This window comes from Adiantum capillus-veneris, chromosome 12, assembly GCF_014529385.1.
Source record: "Adiantum capillus-veneris isolate H3 chromosome 12, ASM1452938v2, whole genome shotgun sequence".
Taxonomy (NCBI): Eukaryota; Viridiplantae; Streptophyta; class Polypodiopsida; order Polypodiales; family Pteridaceae; genus Adiantum; species Adiantum capillus-veneris.
The window spans coordinates 153789580-153805521 of record NC_140942.1 but is presented as its reverse complement, the minus strand read 5'-3'; the positions used below and the strand labels follow the sequence as shown (position 1 = coordinate 153805521).

Sequence of the window (15942 nt, the reverse complement as noted above, 5' to 3'; positions counted from 1 at the left end):
AGCGTGGAAGAGTTGTGGTGCACTGTTGTGTAGGCAATAGCAAAAGGCGAGCGATGGACGATGGCATGGGCTCTGCTGGCAGTGCTAGGTGGCGACACAAACCGGCATCAGGAAGCATTGCAGCAGGCAGTGCTATAGGCATTGGATAGCAACGAAAACTCTCCTTGGTACACCACGAAAACGATATCAGCAAGGCAAACGATGGAGAGATGAAACCGGTGCAGTGTGCCTCCCCTACTGAACAGCTAGAGAGAGAGAGAGAGAGAGAGAGAGAGAGAGAGAGAGAGAGAGAGAGAGAGAGAGAGAGAGAGAGAGAGAGAGAGAGAGAGAGAGAGCCCTAAGCTTGTGAGCAAGCCAGAGAGAGCAAGAGCTCCCCTCTCTAAGCTATGGCATTTTTCTATGTGCTCCTCTTCTTCCTTCTAGCCAAAGATGCATTATCCGCCCAGCTCATCCCCCTTAAGCCAATTATTGGGTGGATTAAAGTATAAGCAGGCCCATTCACATTCAAAATGCAACCCAAAATCTTTGATACCAATGCTACTTCTTTGTAATGTCACTCTGAGCATGCTACTCAACAAGAGGGTCAGATTTATAGCTCACCACCCAGCCATGAGAAGAATGAGGCTTGCCCCTCATTCTCTAACCCTTTATAATTTGTTGCGTGGTGTCTATCCCCCGGATGCTCCGATCGTGGGCGGGCGGTCTCCCCCTGAACCCTGCTTCTCGACTCAGTGGTCGGAAGGCAGTCGACCTGTTCGTAGCCATTGTAGGCTATGTGACATTCTCTCTCTCTCTCTCTCTCTCTCTCTCTCTCTCTCACACACACACACACACACACACACACACACACACACACACACACACACACACACACACACACACACGCACACTATTTCCTTTATGGTACATAGCACACTCTTTCATGTCTACAAATGAGGGGAAAAGATAGTGCAAGGAGAAAAGGTAACGGTCTGCCTTTCATCTCAAATTGTAAGTAATGTTTGTATGTGTATATTACTAGTTTATAGAGTGTGTTAAGAGGCAATATATTTTTTGTCAGTAGTGTGAGTGTATGATATATTCATCACAAAGCCATGCCCAAACAAGTCCATGGCATCCAAACAACCACAAAACCATCTTCAAGCAGAAGCTGAGCTTTTTATAAGGAAGCTCAAAACCCTTACAACAAGAAATCTTTACAACTGACCACCATTCAACAAGATCCAGAATAAGAAAGCTTTACCAGGAGTACATCTTTCTTATTCTTACACCATTCGACAATAAAAAGAAAGTACAGATCCTCGACTTGGCTACCACGGAGGCGGCAAGCCCCCTGCCACAAGGCTAACAACCTCCCAAGTAGACGAGCTAGACATAACAGAACAGAAGATCTATGAAAAAAACTAGCATACTCTATTGTCACAAGATGGGAGGAGCCCAGATGCTCCATTACCAAAAAAGATTTGAGATCCAAACCAACCGCACCATCCGAGGGCACGCACCACATTACAAGATGATCCACCAGTACCAATAAAATAGCAAGCCGCAGGCTATTTGGCCGGGCAAAGCACCCTCAGAACATAGAGCAGAGCCAAAGGTTGTCACCGAAAGATCGAACGCTACCATCATTGAGATCTTCCCCCTTCGACCACCAACAACATTAAATTCGAGAAGAACAAGCCGCCATTGATGCCCTTCAGAGGGCTTGGAGCGGAGACCTCCACTAGCTCAAAAACAAAAGGGGCCTGGCTATGGGAGGCCAAGAACCAGAGCAAGGAGCCACTTGGTGTCTCACCCCAGAGACCACTGCCCTCCATGAACCCTGAGCCCCCAACCTCCAACAAGCACCATCCACACTCTGCCTTGTCGCATCACCCTCTTTTTGCACCCGAAGTGAGAGGGCCTCGTAGGCCGAAGAGTGCAAATGATGAAGCTCTTGTAACCCTAAGCTCTTAAGAGCAACATTGCCCCTCTTACCCCTCTTCTTTTTAAGGGGCAAGAATCATCTTAAATTAACTTTGGTTTGAAAAAGAGAAGATAGAATACTGGTCTTCAATTTATTGGTAAACATATACTCTTTTGTGGAGAAATTGGGGTTCATAGTATTTTACATAAAATGCACTAAAACTTGTCTTTTGTAGTGGCTTCTCTCCTAGTGTATTAGAACAACACTAGGAGAGAATTCCCATGAGTATGATAAAGGTTGAACACATCTATAAATCCTTCTCTTCTTCGTCCAAAGGACGGATTGCATACTAGTCTCTATAAGATATCAATTATGAACATGACTACATGACAAAAAAAATGAACACATAAACAACATGAACACATCTATTCATTGCTTCTTTTCTCCATCCAATGGATGGGTTACTTATCTAGGGGATTTACCATATAAGTGCAAAGGAGGGGGGTTTCAAAAAGCTAAAGGGAAAGACAAGAGATAGATATGTATTAAAAGGAGAGGAACATATATTCTCTTTACGGAGTCTATTAGTAATATGTATCTCTTTCAACATATAGACATTAACAACATGAACACATCTATTTATTGCTTCTTTTCTCCATCCAATGGATGGGTTACGTATCTAGGGGATTGACCATATAAGTGCAAAGGAGGGGGGGTTTCAAAAAGCTAAAGGGAAGGATAAGAGATAGAGATGTATTAAAAGGAGAGTAACATATATTCTCTTTACTGAGTCTATTAGTAATATGTATCTCTATCAACATATAGATAGAGAGTTTGATTAGTATGTACCTCTATCAACATATAAATAGAGAGTTTGATTAATATATCAGATACCAACATTTCTAGAGCAATATTTGTAGTTCCCATCCAATGCCAATTGAGAATTTCTCTTTGATATTATAATATATAAACCCTTTTCATAGAAATAAATTCAAGCTTATACATATTCTCACACTACCATCGGTGGTTAGCTAAGGTCTAAACCCTTTTCATAGAAATAAACTCAAGTTTATACATAATCTCACACTAGCATCAATGATTACCTAAGATTACTTCTTTATTTTAGTTCTCGCTTATGGTGTTAGGTTTATTTGGGGCCGAATAAGGATAATACCATCAAGGTATAATGACATAAACTAATGCTAAATAAGTACAAAAGAGCATATGACTACACCACAAATATAAACATAGTGTAGTTTAAAGGAGCCATCCAAAATGTTAGATGTAAGAAGGTATAATAATTTTTTTCCACTACAACCTTTATAAGCATAAGAAGGGGGTCAAAATCACCATGTAATAGTTGTAAATACCGGGTTTTCTAAGACACTTTTTAGTAGGTGACATGCCCTTTTCTAGAAAGAGTGAATCCCACGAGATTAAATACTACTCTATATAAGATATAAATTATGCCCTTGAGTACATGGAGAAAACTCAACCCATTTTCAAACATTTACTAGTACTTTTTTTGACTTTGCTACAAGCATTACAATATCACTTTGCAAATTTTTACTAATACTTTTTTGATATTGATACAAGAAGTGATACAATATCTCTCTACAAACATTTACTAGTACTTTCTTGACATTGCCACAATCATTGCTACAATATCGCTCTGCAATCATTTTCCAGCACTTTCTTGACATTGCTACAAAGAATTACAAAATAAAATTCTCTCAAAAATCATGAGGAATATCTTTTTTTCACACTTTTAGAGGCAAGAAAGTAGGAACAAGGCAACATGCACAATTAATCCAAAGAGAAGCAAAAAGATGTAGCAAACACGTTTGTATGCAAGGTATGGATGTCCTTGAGCTTACGATTAGCAAAGTCTCTACAAATGGGAACAAGCCTTAAGCAAGGTTGAGTCAAGTATCTCTATTTAGATTTCTTTTGCAACGTTGTTTGTAAGTAAAGTTATTGATATGCTACTTGATTTTGATGATTGGAATAAGGATTTGATGACCAAAATGTGCCTATTTGAATGTGGGCTTGGAAGAAAAAGAGATTGATGAATCCATGTTGGCAAGTATTGAAGGGTGTGTAATTAAGGACAAGCCAGTGAATGCCCGTGATGGGGATTCAGTGGCTACTTCACTGACTACTTCAATCATATATTTGCCAGAAAATTGTCCAATATACAAAGTTCCATCGGCATCTCCACTAGAATGGAATGCCATGGACATTTTCCAAATAGATGACAATGACATATTTGTTGTTGTTTGCACACCCGAACAACATTGAATGGTGTTGTATATTGCAAGAGCTCTAGGATGGGATCCAGTACACACCATAGTCATTGTTTGCAGGACACTAGTATGCAAATATACCACTATGACCATAACATCACTACTTGTTACTATGTACAAGAAAAACCATCCCCTAGTCTCATAGATGGTTTTGAAATAGATAAGGACATGGCTCTTGATACAATCCAAGAAGGCAAATGGACAATGCAAGAAGATGGAATTACACCCATAAGAGGTAAATCAATCTCCTTAACTTAAACTCCCTTGGACATCTTCTTTCAACCAAAATCTCACCAATGCTCTTATTGCAGGACGAATAGAACATGGACATTGCTATCTATGGCAAATTTGGAAATAGTATACCAAGACAGAAGATGTGATAGTGCAGTGTGGATGAGATACTGGTGTCTTTGCATTGGTTGGTAGCTACATGGGTCAATACATTATGATTATGGAGCATTGTAAGACATATGAAATCAAGATTTCAAACATATTGCAAGCACGAACGTCATGCTCAACACATGAAAATACTTGGGACAATGATGCAGGATATGGACAATGATTAATAGAAAGTTGTAATAATGCATGGTGCTTTATGCACATCATGCATTGTTAAACAATTCACTCAAAGCATGTAGATGACTTTGCCAATTACCTCTGATAAATTTCATAAACTCACTCAATTTCTATGATCATTGAAACTACTAGAAATGGTGATGATGAAAAACGCACGGGCTTTGGAAGAGTCTTGGCATTTCTTTCATTGATGAGGAACAAGGAGTTTTCTTGGCAAATGAACTACCTAAACTATATATTTCTAACGTATTTAGAATGTATGTTGGGTATCAAGAAATTCAAACACCAAAAAACTTGAGTTTTGGAGCAATAAGTGATGAAAGTAGTGCAGGTCAGAGAGTGTAGAGAAAGCTTGCAATGACGTTTAGTCAAGGTTCTCTTCCCAACTCAACTTGGATCCCATTTATCCATGCCATGTACATCACACATAGTTGATCTTGCTCTCTTTGAGTTGCTACAACTCCGAGAATGAAAATCCATACAAGCTTTTGGAGAGTCTTGCAATTTCTTCCATTGAGGAGGAATAAAGAGTTTCCTTAGCAAATGAACTACATAAACTATAAATTTATAATGTCTATAATGTATGCTTGGTATCAAGGTAGTCATATACAAAAAAGACTGAGATTTGAAGCAAAAAGTGAGAGAGTAGAGAAAGCTTGCAATGATGTCTAACATTGTCCTCTTTCCAACTGAACTTGGATCTCGTTTATCCATGTTGTGTATAACACACACATTTTTTCTTGCTCCGTTTGAATAGTTGCAACTCTGAGATTCAGAGAAGATGAAAAGACATAGAGGCGTTTAGAGAGTCTTGGCATTTCTTTTATATTGGGGTAAAGGCGGTGTGCCTCTTACCTCAGTCGGATGTGCTAGAGGCATCCGACGGCCCATTACTTGTACACACCTTACTCTTTACTAGATAGAAGAAAGGGTTTCTCTCTAACACATTGTGGAGAGTTCCTCCAACCACATCATGTGTTCTCTCTCTCTCTCTCTCTCTCTCTCTCTCTCTCTCTCTCCTTCCCTCCATATCCGCACATATACTGCATTTGTGCACTCGCAATGGTATCCGAGCCAGAGTGAAGGCCTCACATCATTGCAACGTTGTTGTAGAGGGCACTATGAACCTGCAAAATTTCCAGCATTGTTTTGCAACAAAGATCCGACTGAGCAAAACATACATTTTTTAGCTTGATTCTCATGGTCCTTGCAAGAAACGCCATGGTCTACAGCTTTTCAATTGAATTTTTTTTCCAAATGCCACACCAATTTTGGTGTATGTTTTGCAGACTGCCAGTAGGTCAAGGGTATATAGCTACAATTTTTTACTAATCTATTTTTACTTGTATTTGCGATTTACAAGTTTGTAGAAGGAAGTTTTTGCAAATTCTCTACGATTTCGGATGACTGGCTGTAGGTGTTTTGAAAGTTACAAATTGATATGCAGACAATGTATGTATATTGTGGTGATTTAGAGTGATTTTGGACCTGATTTGCTACATCTAGAGAGCTTGGATTGAGCTTGGTTATTCGCTTTGTTTTGTGCATTTATGGTTTTCTCTCATTGAAGAAAGTGTGGGCTTTTCAGCAAATGTATGTGCATAAGTTGAGAACATTTGGTGGATGTGCACTCTTGTGGAATCTTAGGCTCTGAGACCAGATTCATCATAGTTATGTAAAGAGTGCGCAAATGCGATGCGTGTGTGGAGAGAGAGAGAGAGAGAGAGAGAGAGAGAGAGAGAGAGAGAGAGAGAGAGAGAGAGAGAGAGAGAGAGAGAGAGAGAGAGAGATTGGATTATCGTCCACAAGGGTCAGATAGGACTTATGGGACCGGCTACAAAAGTAATACAACGGTTTTTGCCAAGTGGCTTGGCAATGAGATACATATTAGTTAAGGATTGAGGGTCCATAGACAGGGTAAAGATACCAAAAAAAAACTAATGGGAGTAAAATGGGAGCGGAGTTGCCCTAGGAGTTCAAAACTCCTAGATAATGGCTTTGCCTCCATAGTAGGTCGCCCATTTACCTTGCTTGTGGGCTTTGTGCATCTTGTTGAGTTCACTTTTTTAAAGCTTGAAATGATTTGGAGTAAGCTTATCAGTGATCTAGAGCTTTGTTTCCTTGAGGAGATGTGATTGGCATAGTAATCTGATCTGCTCTTCCTTGTCCTTTTAAATAAGTACAAAATACTCAGATGGCACGCGTCTATGTGTGTCGTTGATCTACGAGACGGGATCCGTCTTGATGTTGATTGGTTGAATGATGTTGTTGAGCTTGGTAAGTGTTTCTTCGAGAGTGTCCTCGTTGTTGCACCATGGTGAGGCAAGCCCACCAATGCAAACCTTGAGTGCGTTCTCTTCTGGGGATTGTTGATCGTGGAATTTCATTGTCACGCAAGTTTGCACCCTAACGATGGTTGCTGAGTGAACTTGGGCGACCTTAGCTTCCACTTCCTTTACCTTATTGGTATATAGCTACAAATTTTTACTAATCTATTTCTACTTGTATTTGCGATTTACAAGTTTGTAGAAGGAAGTTTTTGCAAATTCTCTACGATTTCGGATGACTGGCTGAGGTGTTTTGAAAGTTACAAATTGATATGCAGACAATGTATGTATATTGTGGTGATTTAGAGTGATTTTGGACCTGATTAGCTACATCTAGAGAGCTTGGATTGAGCTTGGTTATTCACTTTGTTTTGTGCATTTATGGTTTTCTCTCACTGAAGAAAGTGTGGGATTTTCAGCAAATGTATGTGTATAAATTGAGAACATTTGGTGGATGTGCACTCTTGTGGAATCTTAGGCTCTGAGACCAGATTCATCATAGTTATGTAAAGAGTGCGCAAATGCGATGCGTGTGGAGAGAGAGAGAGAGAGAGAGAGAGAGAGAGAGAGAGAGAGAGAGAGAGAGAGAGAGAGAGAGAGAGAAGGATTGGATCATCGTCCACAGGGGTCAGATAGGACTTATGGGACCGGCTACAAAAGTAATACAACGGTTTTTACCCAGTGGCTTGGCAATGAGATACATATTAGTTAAGGATTGAGGGTCCATAGACAGGGTAAAGAAACCAAAAAAAAACTAATAGGAGTAAAATGGGAGCGGAGTTGCCCTAGGAGTTCAAAACTCCTAGATAATGGCTTTGCCTCTAGAGTAGGTCGCCCATTCACCTTGCTTGTGAGCTTTGTGCATCTTGTTGAGTTCACTTTTTTAAAGCTTGAAATGATTTGGAGTAAGCTTATCAGTGATCTAGAGCTTTGTTTTCTTGAGGAGATGTGATTCGCATAGTAATCTGATCTGCTCTTCCTTGTCCTTTTAAATAAGTACGCAATACTCAAATGGCACGCGTCTATGTGTGTCGTTGATCTACGAGACGGGATCCGTCTTGATGTTGATTGGTTGAATGATGTTGTTGAGCTTGGTAAGTGTTTCTTTGATAGTGTCCTCGTTGTTGCACCATGGTGAGGCAAGCCCACCAATGCAAAACTTGAGTGCGTTCTCTTCTTGGGATTGTTGCTCGTGGAATTTCATTGTCACGCAAGTTTGCACCTTAACGATGGTTGCTGAGTGAACTTGGGCGACCTTAGCTTCCGCTTCCTTTACCTTATTGGTGGCTAGATCAATCATGGGGTCAAAACGTGCCTCCTGCACCCACTAAGGCGAGCTTTAAGCTCACGGTTTTTCTCCATAACCTGATCCAAGGCTGCTTGGAGTTGTTTGATCCGATTAAGCTTGCTTGGTGCTGCTACGATTGCAACAAATCTTGGTCGAGTCCTTGTAGGGATCTCCGAGGTGTTCATCCTTGTGGAGGAAAGCCTTTGATCAAGTCGCCTTTGAGAGCCACTTTTGATGAGGGACTGACCATTTGGGGACGGCCAAGACCTCAAGCTTTGCTTGCAAACAAACACTGAGCATTGCAAAAGGGCGCTGAGACAAGTAGTGACAAAATCTAGTTGGGCTGTAACGCCTCCCCTCAGAGCCGCCCCTCGCCTTGGGGGAGACTAGGAAAACATAGAAAGCAAAGATGAAGGCAAAGGCTAGGGCTAGGGCACAATGCACGCACACACACACACACACACACACACACACACACACACACACACACACACACACACACACGGGGGGGGGGAGAGAGAGAGAGAGAGAGAGAGAGAGAGAGAGAGAGAGAGAGAGAGAGAGAGAGAGAGAGAGAGAGCACATGATGTGGGTGGAGCAACTCACCACATTGTGTGAGAGAGAGCCCTTTATTCTTCTATCTAGTAAAGAATAAGGTGTGTACAAGTGATGGGCAGTCAGACGCCACTAGCGTGTCCGACCGAGGTAAGAGGTACACTGCCTTTACCCCAACAATCTCCCACTTAAAGATGAATGTGTCAATAAGTGGTACTACTATAGGACCTAGTAGTATGTACAATAGGTATAGGGAGGACGCTTGACTCAACCTATGCCCACTGGCTCTCGCAAAGCCGATGCATGCCACCATATAGACTCTAGTGGTGTATGGAAATGTATATCCCTACTAGAATCAACATACATACCCTGCAAGTATCCTGTAATGACATGCACAACTCCATGATGCATGATGGTAGTGCCGATCATCATTCGATTGACAATCCCAACTGCAAAGGGTCCCACTCTAGCTGCTATATCGGGTCTCGACACTAAGAGGTTGTGCATGAGAGTCTCAAAGGTTGATGACAAATACGTAATCTCTGCTAGCATATCTGTTCCAATCACATCGATGCCATGTGAAATGATCTCTGCCAATCTATCCGTGGTAGGTATCTCAACGCTCAACACCACCACTAGAACTAGTCATGCATGGATGCATCAATCCTGAGTCTAGGATAGTCGTCACTCCCTTATCGTCCATAAAGATTATATCTACATGTCCTGGCATCAACATATCGGCCTCTAACATGAGCATGTCAAAGAACTCCATATCACTCATCTCCGTGGGAGGAGGCATCTCTGTCCTAAGAGGATCAATACGTTGTATCTCGTTAGAGCATGGCCACTCTTAACTCTGCATCTAAAGACATGTCGTGAATAGCACTCCGGAGCTCATTCGTGAAAGATATATGTCTAGTCTCTCACTGACATGACTGTAATGTAATTGAGACTATGGCATCTTGTACCTAAGATACATGCATAGGGTAGACTAAGCCATTCTTGGCTCCTCTCACAATGACTAACGAAACGCAATGCATTTGGAAGAACTATTCTCTAAGCAGTACCTGACCTTCATTGTCTCTTAACTATCTCATCAAGATCAAACTCTGTGCGATCTCAAGAACGTAATGCATATATCACAGCATTTAAGATGTGCCATTCGGTAATGACAAGCATACATATTCTACACCCTCTATGTCATATGATGATTTGTCACCTAGATGCACACGACCAAGGCTTACACTAGCAAAAGTGTTGAACCACTCAAAACATGATGTGACGTGGAATGTTGCATACTCATCTAGCAGCCATTGAGTGCAAGTGGCATCTCTATTAGACATAAAAGCAAGAGGAACACTAGACGTAAACGTGACATCACCATCATGATCATACAAAACCACTTCTCTACTCTGTGCCAAAACCTTCTCTACATCACACATACATTTGCGGTGTTGCCTCATGCATCTAAAGCAACGTCATTTAACGTGCCTCGTGTGACCACAATGCCAACATCTCAAGTGTAAACACAAACAAGATCCCTGTAGTACATGACTCATTGTCGTGGACTCAGAACTGTCACACACATCAACTGCCATATGTGAATGCCAAAGTGGGATAATCAAGAGCTATGGCTCTACACATGTACAAGGGCAATGTGCATCAACCAATGCTGAAGAGAAGTGCAACAAACTTGAAACGAAAGGAGCTTCCTGCAAAGAAAAAATGCTCTCAAAAGAGCTTACCAACACTCATATTGCTCGAATGCATCAACCCATAAAATCTTCGGTAGTAGTGTAACCATATTGTGCTTTGCAATTGTCACACTAATGCAAGTTTCAACTACCAAAAGTACATGGAACATGTTCCTAGAACCTGTAGAGCAAGTGGGAGAACAACTCAACCACTGCCAAAGCTCAAATCCGACTACTTGTAACTCATAGCCACACGAGCATACATCTCATATGCACTCCTACAAGTGTGGGTACGTGAACACCTGTTATTTTTCGAGATAATACAAATTTAGCATGTGGCCTTATCTAAGCTCGAAAAGGAAGGTGGCATTAAATGCTAGAAAGTGATATTCATCAAATGTGGGAAAAGGTCAAATACCATGCAACTATATCGAATAGCATGTGACTATAAAGAAGCATGTGTTAGGAAAATTTATGTAGTAGGATGCATGCATGCACATAAGGGTGTATGCTTAGTATGGTTGGCTTTTGGGATTGGTCATGTGTTGAGTGAAGCTAAAGGTTTACCCCAGTACCTAAACTATACGGGCAATTTTGGGTAAAATGGCTTTCTGTTGGCATCACGGTGGTTAGCACGAGTCTCATATGGGTAAAGTCTATTTTTTAGGGTTTAGCTTGATGCATTGATATGAGATCAAACACCCTCTCTTGTATGTCGTGTGTATTCAAAAAATAAGAGAAAATTGCTTTGTACCTAAGAGTGAAGTTATGGCATATGATTGATCAAAGTGATAGGACTATTTTGCATCATGATTAAGGTTATGTGATGATTTTATAGAATGCATGAGACCTCGAAGGATATATGTGGAATGTTTCATATGCATGTGTGTGTTGCTTTCCACCCTTCTAGGTCAAAATTAGCTTTATGCACAATGAGGGTATTATGTTACTGTGGTACATTACTTGCATATGATTCATTACCCTTAATTTTGTGATTCGAGGTTATGTCCAGATGCTGCTCTAACTCTTTTTGTATGTATAAAAGAATGATCTTTAAGGGCCATGTATGAAATGATAATAACTCAACCTTATGAAATGATGTAGAGGAGGGAGTATCGACAATGTACAGAGTTGAAGTAATATAAAGAAATGTTGAAAGGGATGCCAAGGTTTGGGGTCAACGCTCTCTCGGATAAAACTCCGCAACTCCATGTCTCGTGTGTCGTGCATCTCTTTCAGTTCACTTATTTTGAAGTGCTTAAAAGTTTGTTGAATTTGTTCTTTTCCATTGGCACGTGGAGCCGCTCCCTTTATAGTGGTATCAGAGCTCCAATCGTGTGCTTTTCTCAAAGCATATTGGTCCTACCAAAGAGCACAAAGAGCAAGATGGCGCTCCCAGATTTCACCCAAAAAAATTCTCACTTTTTGGGGGAGATAATCCAAGGAAAGCTTTACAGTTTCTACAGCAGATTGACATTATCTATGCCATGGAAAATTATTCAGAAGAATCAAAGTTTTTTCGAGCCTCCGTAGTGTCATGCAATGGTGGATGTCTGTAGCTACAAAGCCGCACACATGAAGGACTTGGCAAGCTTTCAAGAAATTTTTTTCCCAAAGGACATGCCATATGGCATCTTTCTTTGGAGTGCAGCTTCTAGCAAAGTGCCATATCTTGAAATACTTGCCACCGCAAGTGTCCCTTCTCGAGCTAATAACCTTGGAGGCCCAATGTGATTGCTATATCATTGAAATGACATGACCGTTACGGGAACACTGTCTGCCCAAGCCAGTTTCAACCATTCAAGAGCTTATGGACCATGCTGCAATCGGCTACAATCTTCTAGAAGGAAACTAACCCTAATTTTGGTCTAGGTTTCAAGATGGAAAGCTAGTTGTCTTTTCGAGCTCGACTGACCAAGATACATCCAAAACGCTTTTTCAATTTGACTAACCAGTTTTCACAATTTTGTTTGAAGAATTGTTTCGAGATACTGTTTGAAATAGATGGTATCTGTTTTAAACCTGCCTTGATGCTGGTTTTAATACTAATTTTAATGATTGGTGATTTACTCCCCAGTGGAGTCGTGAGAATTATTGTTTGGTAATGTTTGAACCTTGCAATGACACAAACGGGATGTCTAGGGAGCATTTTGTTGTTTGCTTGAAAACCTTGGAAAGGCGGAGAGGAGATGGCTGCAGACCATTTCGTTGTATGCTTGAAATCTCCAAGCGATGCAGGCTGCAGTCTAGGAAGTGTTTGGTTGTTTCAGTCCTCTAAGCTCATGGCCCAGACCTTTTTAGGTTATTTGTAGGGGGAAGTGATGAGGTAGTCGTTGAGTAGCTTCATGCTACAGACTCCTGTCTCTCTCGAAGGAGTACTTAGCAATGTTGTTCATTGTGTCTTGTAACATGCATATGTGAGCATTTGTGTTGCATTGGGTGTGTCAACCATTGAATAGATTGCCTACGTGCATAATTTTTAGTGCATCAAGACACCCGTTTACATATCAATGCGGTCTGGGTGTGATGGCTAACTTTGCTACGTCAAAATATTAAGAGCTCCGATATGGAATGAGAAAACTGAATGATCCTCGGATACTTATGAGCTAACTTAAGTTGTTTTCCAATATACTGTAATTGCGAACGATTACTCTTCTTTCAAGAGGGGAGGATGTCACAAATTATTGACGTGTCAAGCCACTAAAGACTTGAGCCCACTTGCAGATCCTAGCCGATGGGCCTAAATCCTAGTAGAAGTAGAAGTTCTCACCAACTTACAGATCCTTGTTAAGTGGGACAAATTAAAAAGACTTTTACCAACTTACGGCACCTCGTCTGATGCGGCCAAACTAAACAATAATACATGACTCACACACTCTGAAAATCGCGTGGACTTTTGAGGTGGCACTCTGTACGGATTGACCGCAAAACACGCTGACAATGTTGCCATGGCAAAGACTATGCAAATCTGCTCGCAAATCGTGCTGAGATACTGTCATGACAGTATCATTTTTCATGAAAGGCATTGAGTGTTGTTTTGGCAATATCTTGCTTTTGGGAGACCATATGCTTTAATGATCAGATGCTTTTAGACCAAGATGCTTTTGAGTTTGATGCTTTGGGGATGTGACTGCTTTTCATGGCCACGGGGGCCTTTATATATATGCCATGGGCTCATTCTCTGGCATGGTTCCATGTGAAGATGCATAGGAGGGAGTATCAATGTTGTACTGAGTTGAAGCAATATTAAAAAATTTCATAAGGGACACAAGGTAAGGGGCCAATGCTCTCTAGGATAGAGCTCCGCCACTCTATGTCTCGTCTGTTGTGCATCTCTTTCAGTTCAATTATTTTGAAGTGCTCAAAAGTCTGTTCAAGCGGTTTTGCAAGATGGATGTGCATCACCCACAATGAGGTGGAGTGCTCACACGTGTGATGAGAATTTGACTTTATAATTTATAGTATTGGATTCGATATGAATAACTTTTATGGATTATATCATACGTGTGAGTGTGGAGACTATGTACCCTGATTGCCTTGGAGATCATTGTTTGTGCATATACAAAGTGATATGATATGGTTCAACTCATGTGTTATGTTTCTCATGACAACGTCAATACAAGATTAGACCACTTGCATCGCATAGCTTTAAATAAAAGGATTGATAACCTCAATTTTTCTGATTCGAGGGTGTTGCTTAAATCTTCTTTTTTGTAACGATTAGTGCATTGGAGGTTGAACGAGCTTCACGACTTATGCGTCGGGAATCTTTCCTTGGCTTGGACTAAACACCTGATGTGACACACTAGAGGCGTGTTGCCTCAACTCATATGGTTGATATTGACATCCTACTACGTGCTGGTACTCGGAAACCTTTCAGAGCTCTGGTTAAGAAAAGTTTCACTGCAATTAACAAGGTCACAAAAAGCGTCTTATGTCATGAAGAAGAGGATGGCTAGTACATAGCACAACCTTCAGAGAGAGGATTTCTTGTAGCACTCATCGTCAACTCTACATAAATGGTTGCGGAACATGTGCTAAATCAATCATTACAAGCTTTTAGACGCGTTTTGTGCTTCCATGATGTTTAAATTTTCCAAGAATCCATAAAATGGAACATTTTTACAAATGACATGGCTCCAACACGTGTAGCCATTTCTTACAATGCCATTAGTAGAAATAATACATGCACATCATACAACCTTGTAGAGCTTGTATCATCACAACAAAAGGATTGTAAGATGTGCTTAATTTTAATTATCACACTAGCAATACATCAATAATGTACAACCTTTCTTAATAGAAGCTGAGTGCGTCCCCTCCTCCAATCAGCTGCAATGACGATCTGATTAATACCTTAGAGAATCAACGTGAAGGTGTGCAGTCATGTTGAGACTCTGCAGCAAGGGCTCTCCTTTCTCATTTATCTTGAACAAACATATCCCTCCATTATTGATATCAACTGCTCGAAACCTACACAGACAAAGCATGTGACTTCACCACTCTCTCTCTCTCTCTCTCTCTCTCTCTCTCTCTCTCTCTCTCTCTATAGAATAGGGGTTAGATATGGAAGGGCTGCTTGCGGGGCAGCTAAGGGTTTTTGTGGAGGGGTGTGTGTGTGATCATACAATGGCTGAACGGCTAGGTTCTGAGAGGACTCGTCTCAATAAAGAAACATCCTGACATAGGCAAATGCAGGTCGATATCCCAATGCAAGTAGCTACACGAGGAACAATTGTAGGGGCTATGTCTTTGCGACCAGGACGATATATTTTTGGTAGTTGGTACAACCAAAGTGTGTCAGTGCCAGAAATGGTGGAAACAAATCTATGGATGCTCACAGGTGTGTGCCAGAGTGTTTGAGCATGTGTGAAGACCCATTGCAAGTAAAGGGATCCAAATGTGTACGTCTTACGTGGTTTCACAGGTCAGAGGGTATGGGTTTGGTGCTACATAATTGGAGTGCTCAAAATCGGTTAAAGTGCAAATTTTGGGGTGGATTTTGTGCTACTCGATGTGATTTTTGAGCTTGTTCAAACGGCTCGTTGATCGGAGCCGAAGTGTGCAAGTTATGACAAGGTGAAGATCTAAAAGTGTGTTACACATCTCCACCGGATGGTGCGCATATGACGAGGGCTTCCATGCTGTATGAGATTTTAGGATCAAAGCTGAGTTTTCTTTCCATGCCAGTCTTCTCAGATCCCAAGTAGGAGTTCAAACGGCCGAGTTATAAGCATTTGAAGTTTCTCAGAAGCCCGGATTTGCACCAGATTAAATCGCCTTGCGATGC

General features: G+C 41.1%; 1 protein-coding gene across 1 annotated transcript in view; it reads right to left on the bottom strand.

Moving 5' to 3' along the window:
* Positions 1 to 14720: 14720 nt before the first annotated feature.
* The window catches only part of LOC147446708 (putative 2-carboxy-D-arabinitol-1-phosphatase), a 73195-nt gene continuing 71973 nt past the window's right edge, over positions 14721 to 15942 (bottom strand). Inside the window, exon 7 of the mRNA XM_086525875.1 lies at positions 14721 to 15125. Coding sequence (XP_086382001.1) covers positions 15002 to 15125 — 124 coding nt within the window. The 3' untranslated portion in view covers positions 14721 to 15001. The remainder of the gene's footprint in view (positions 15126 to 15942) is intronic.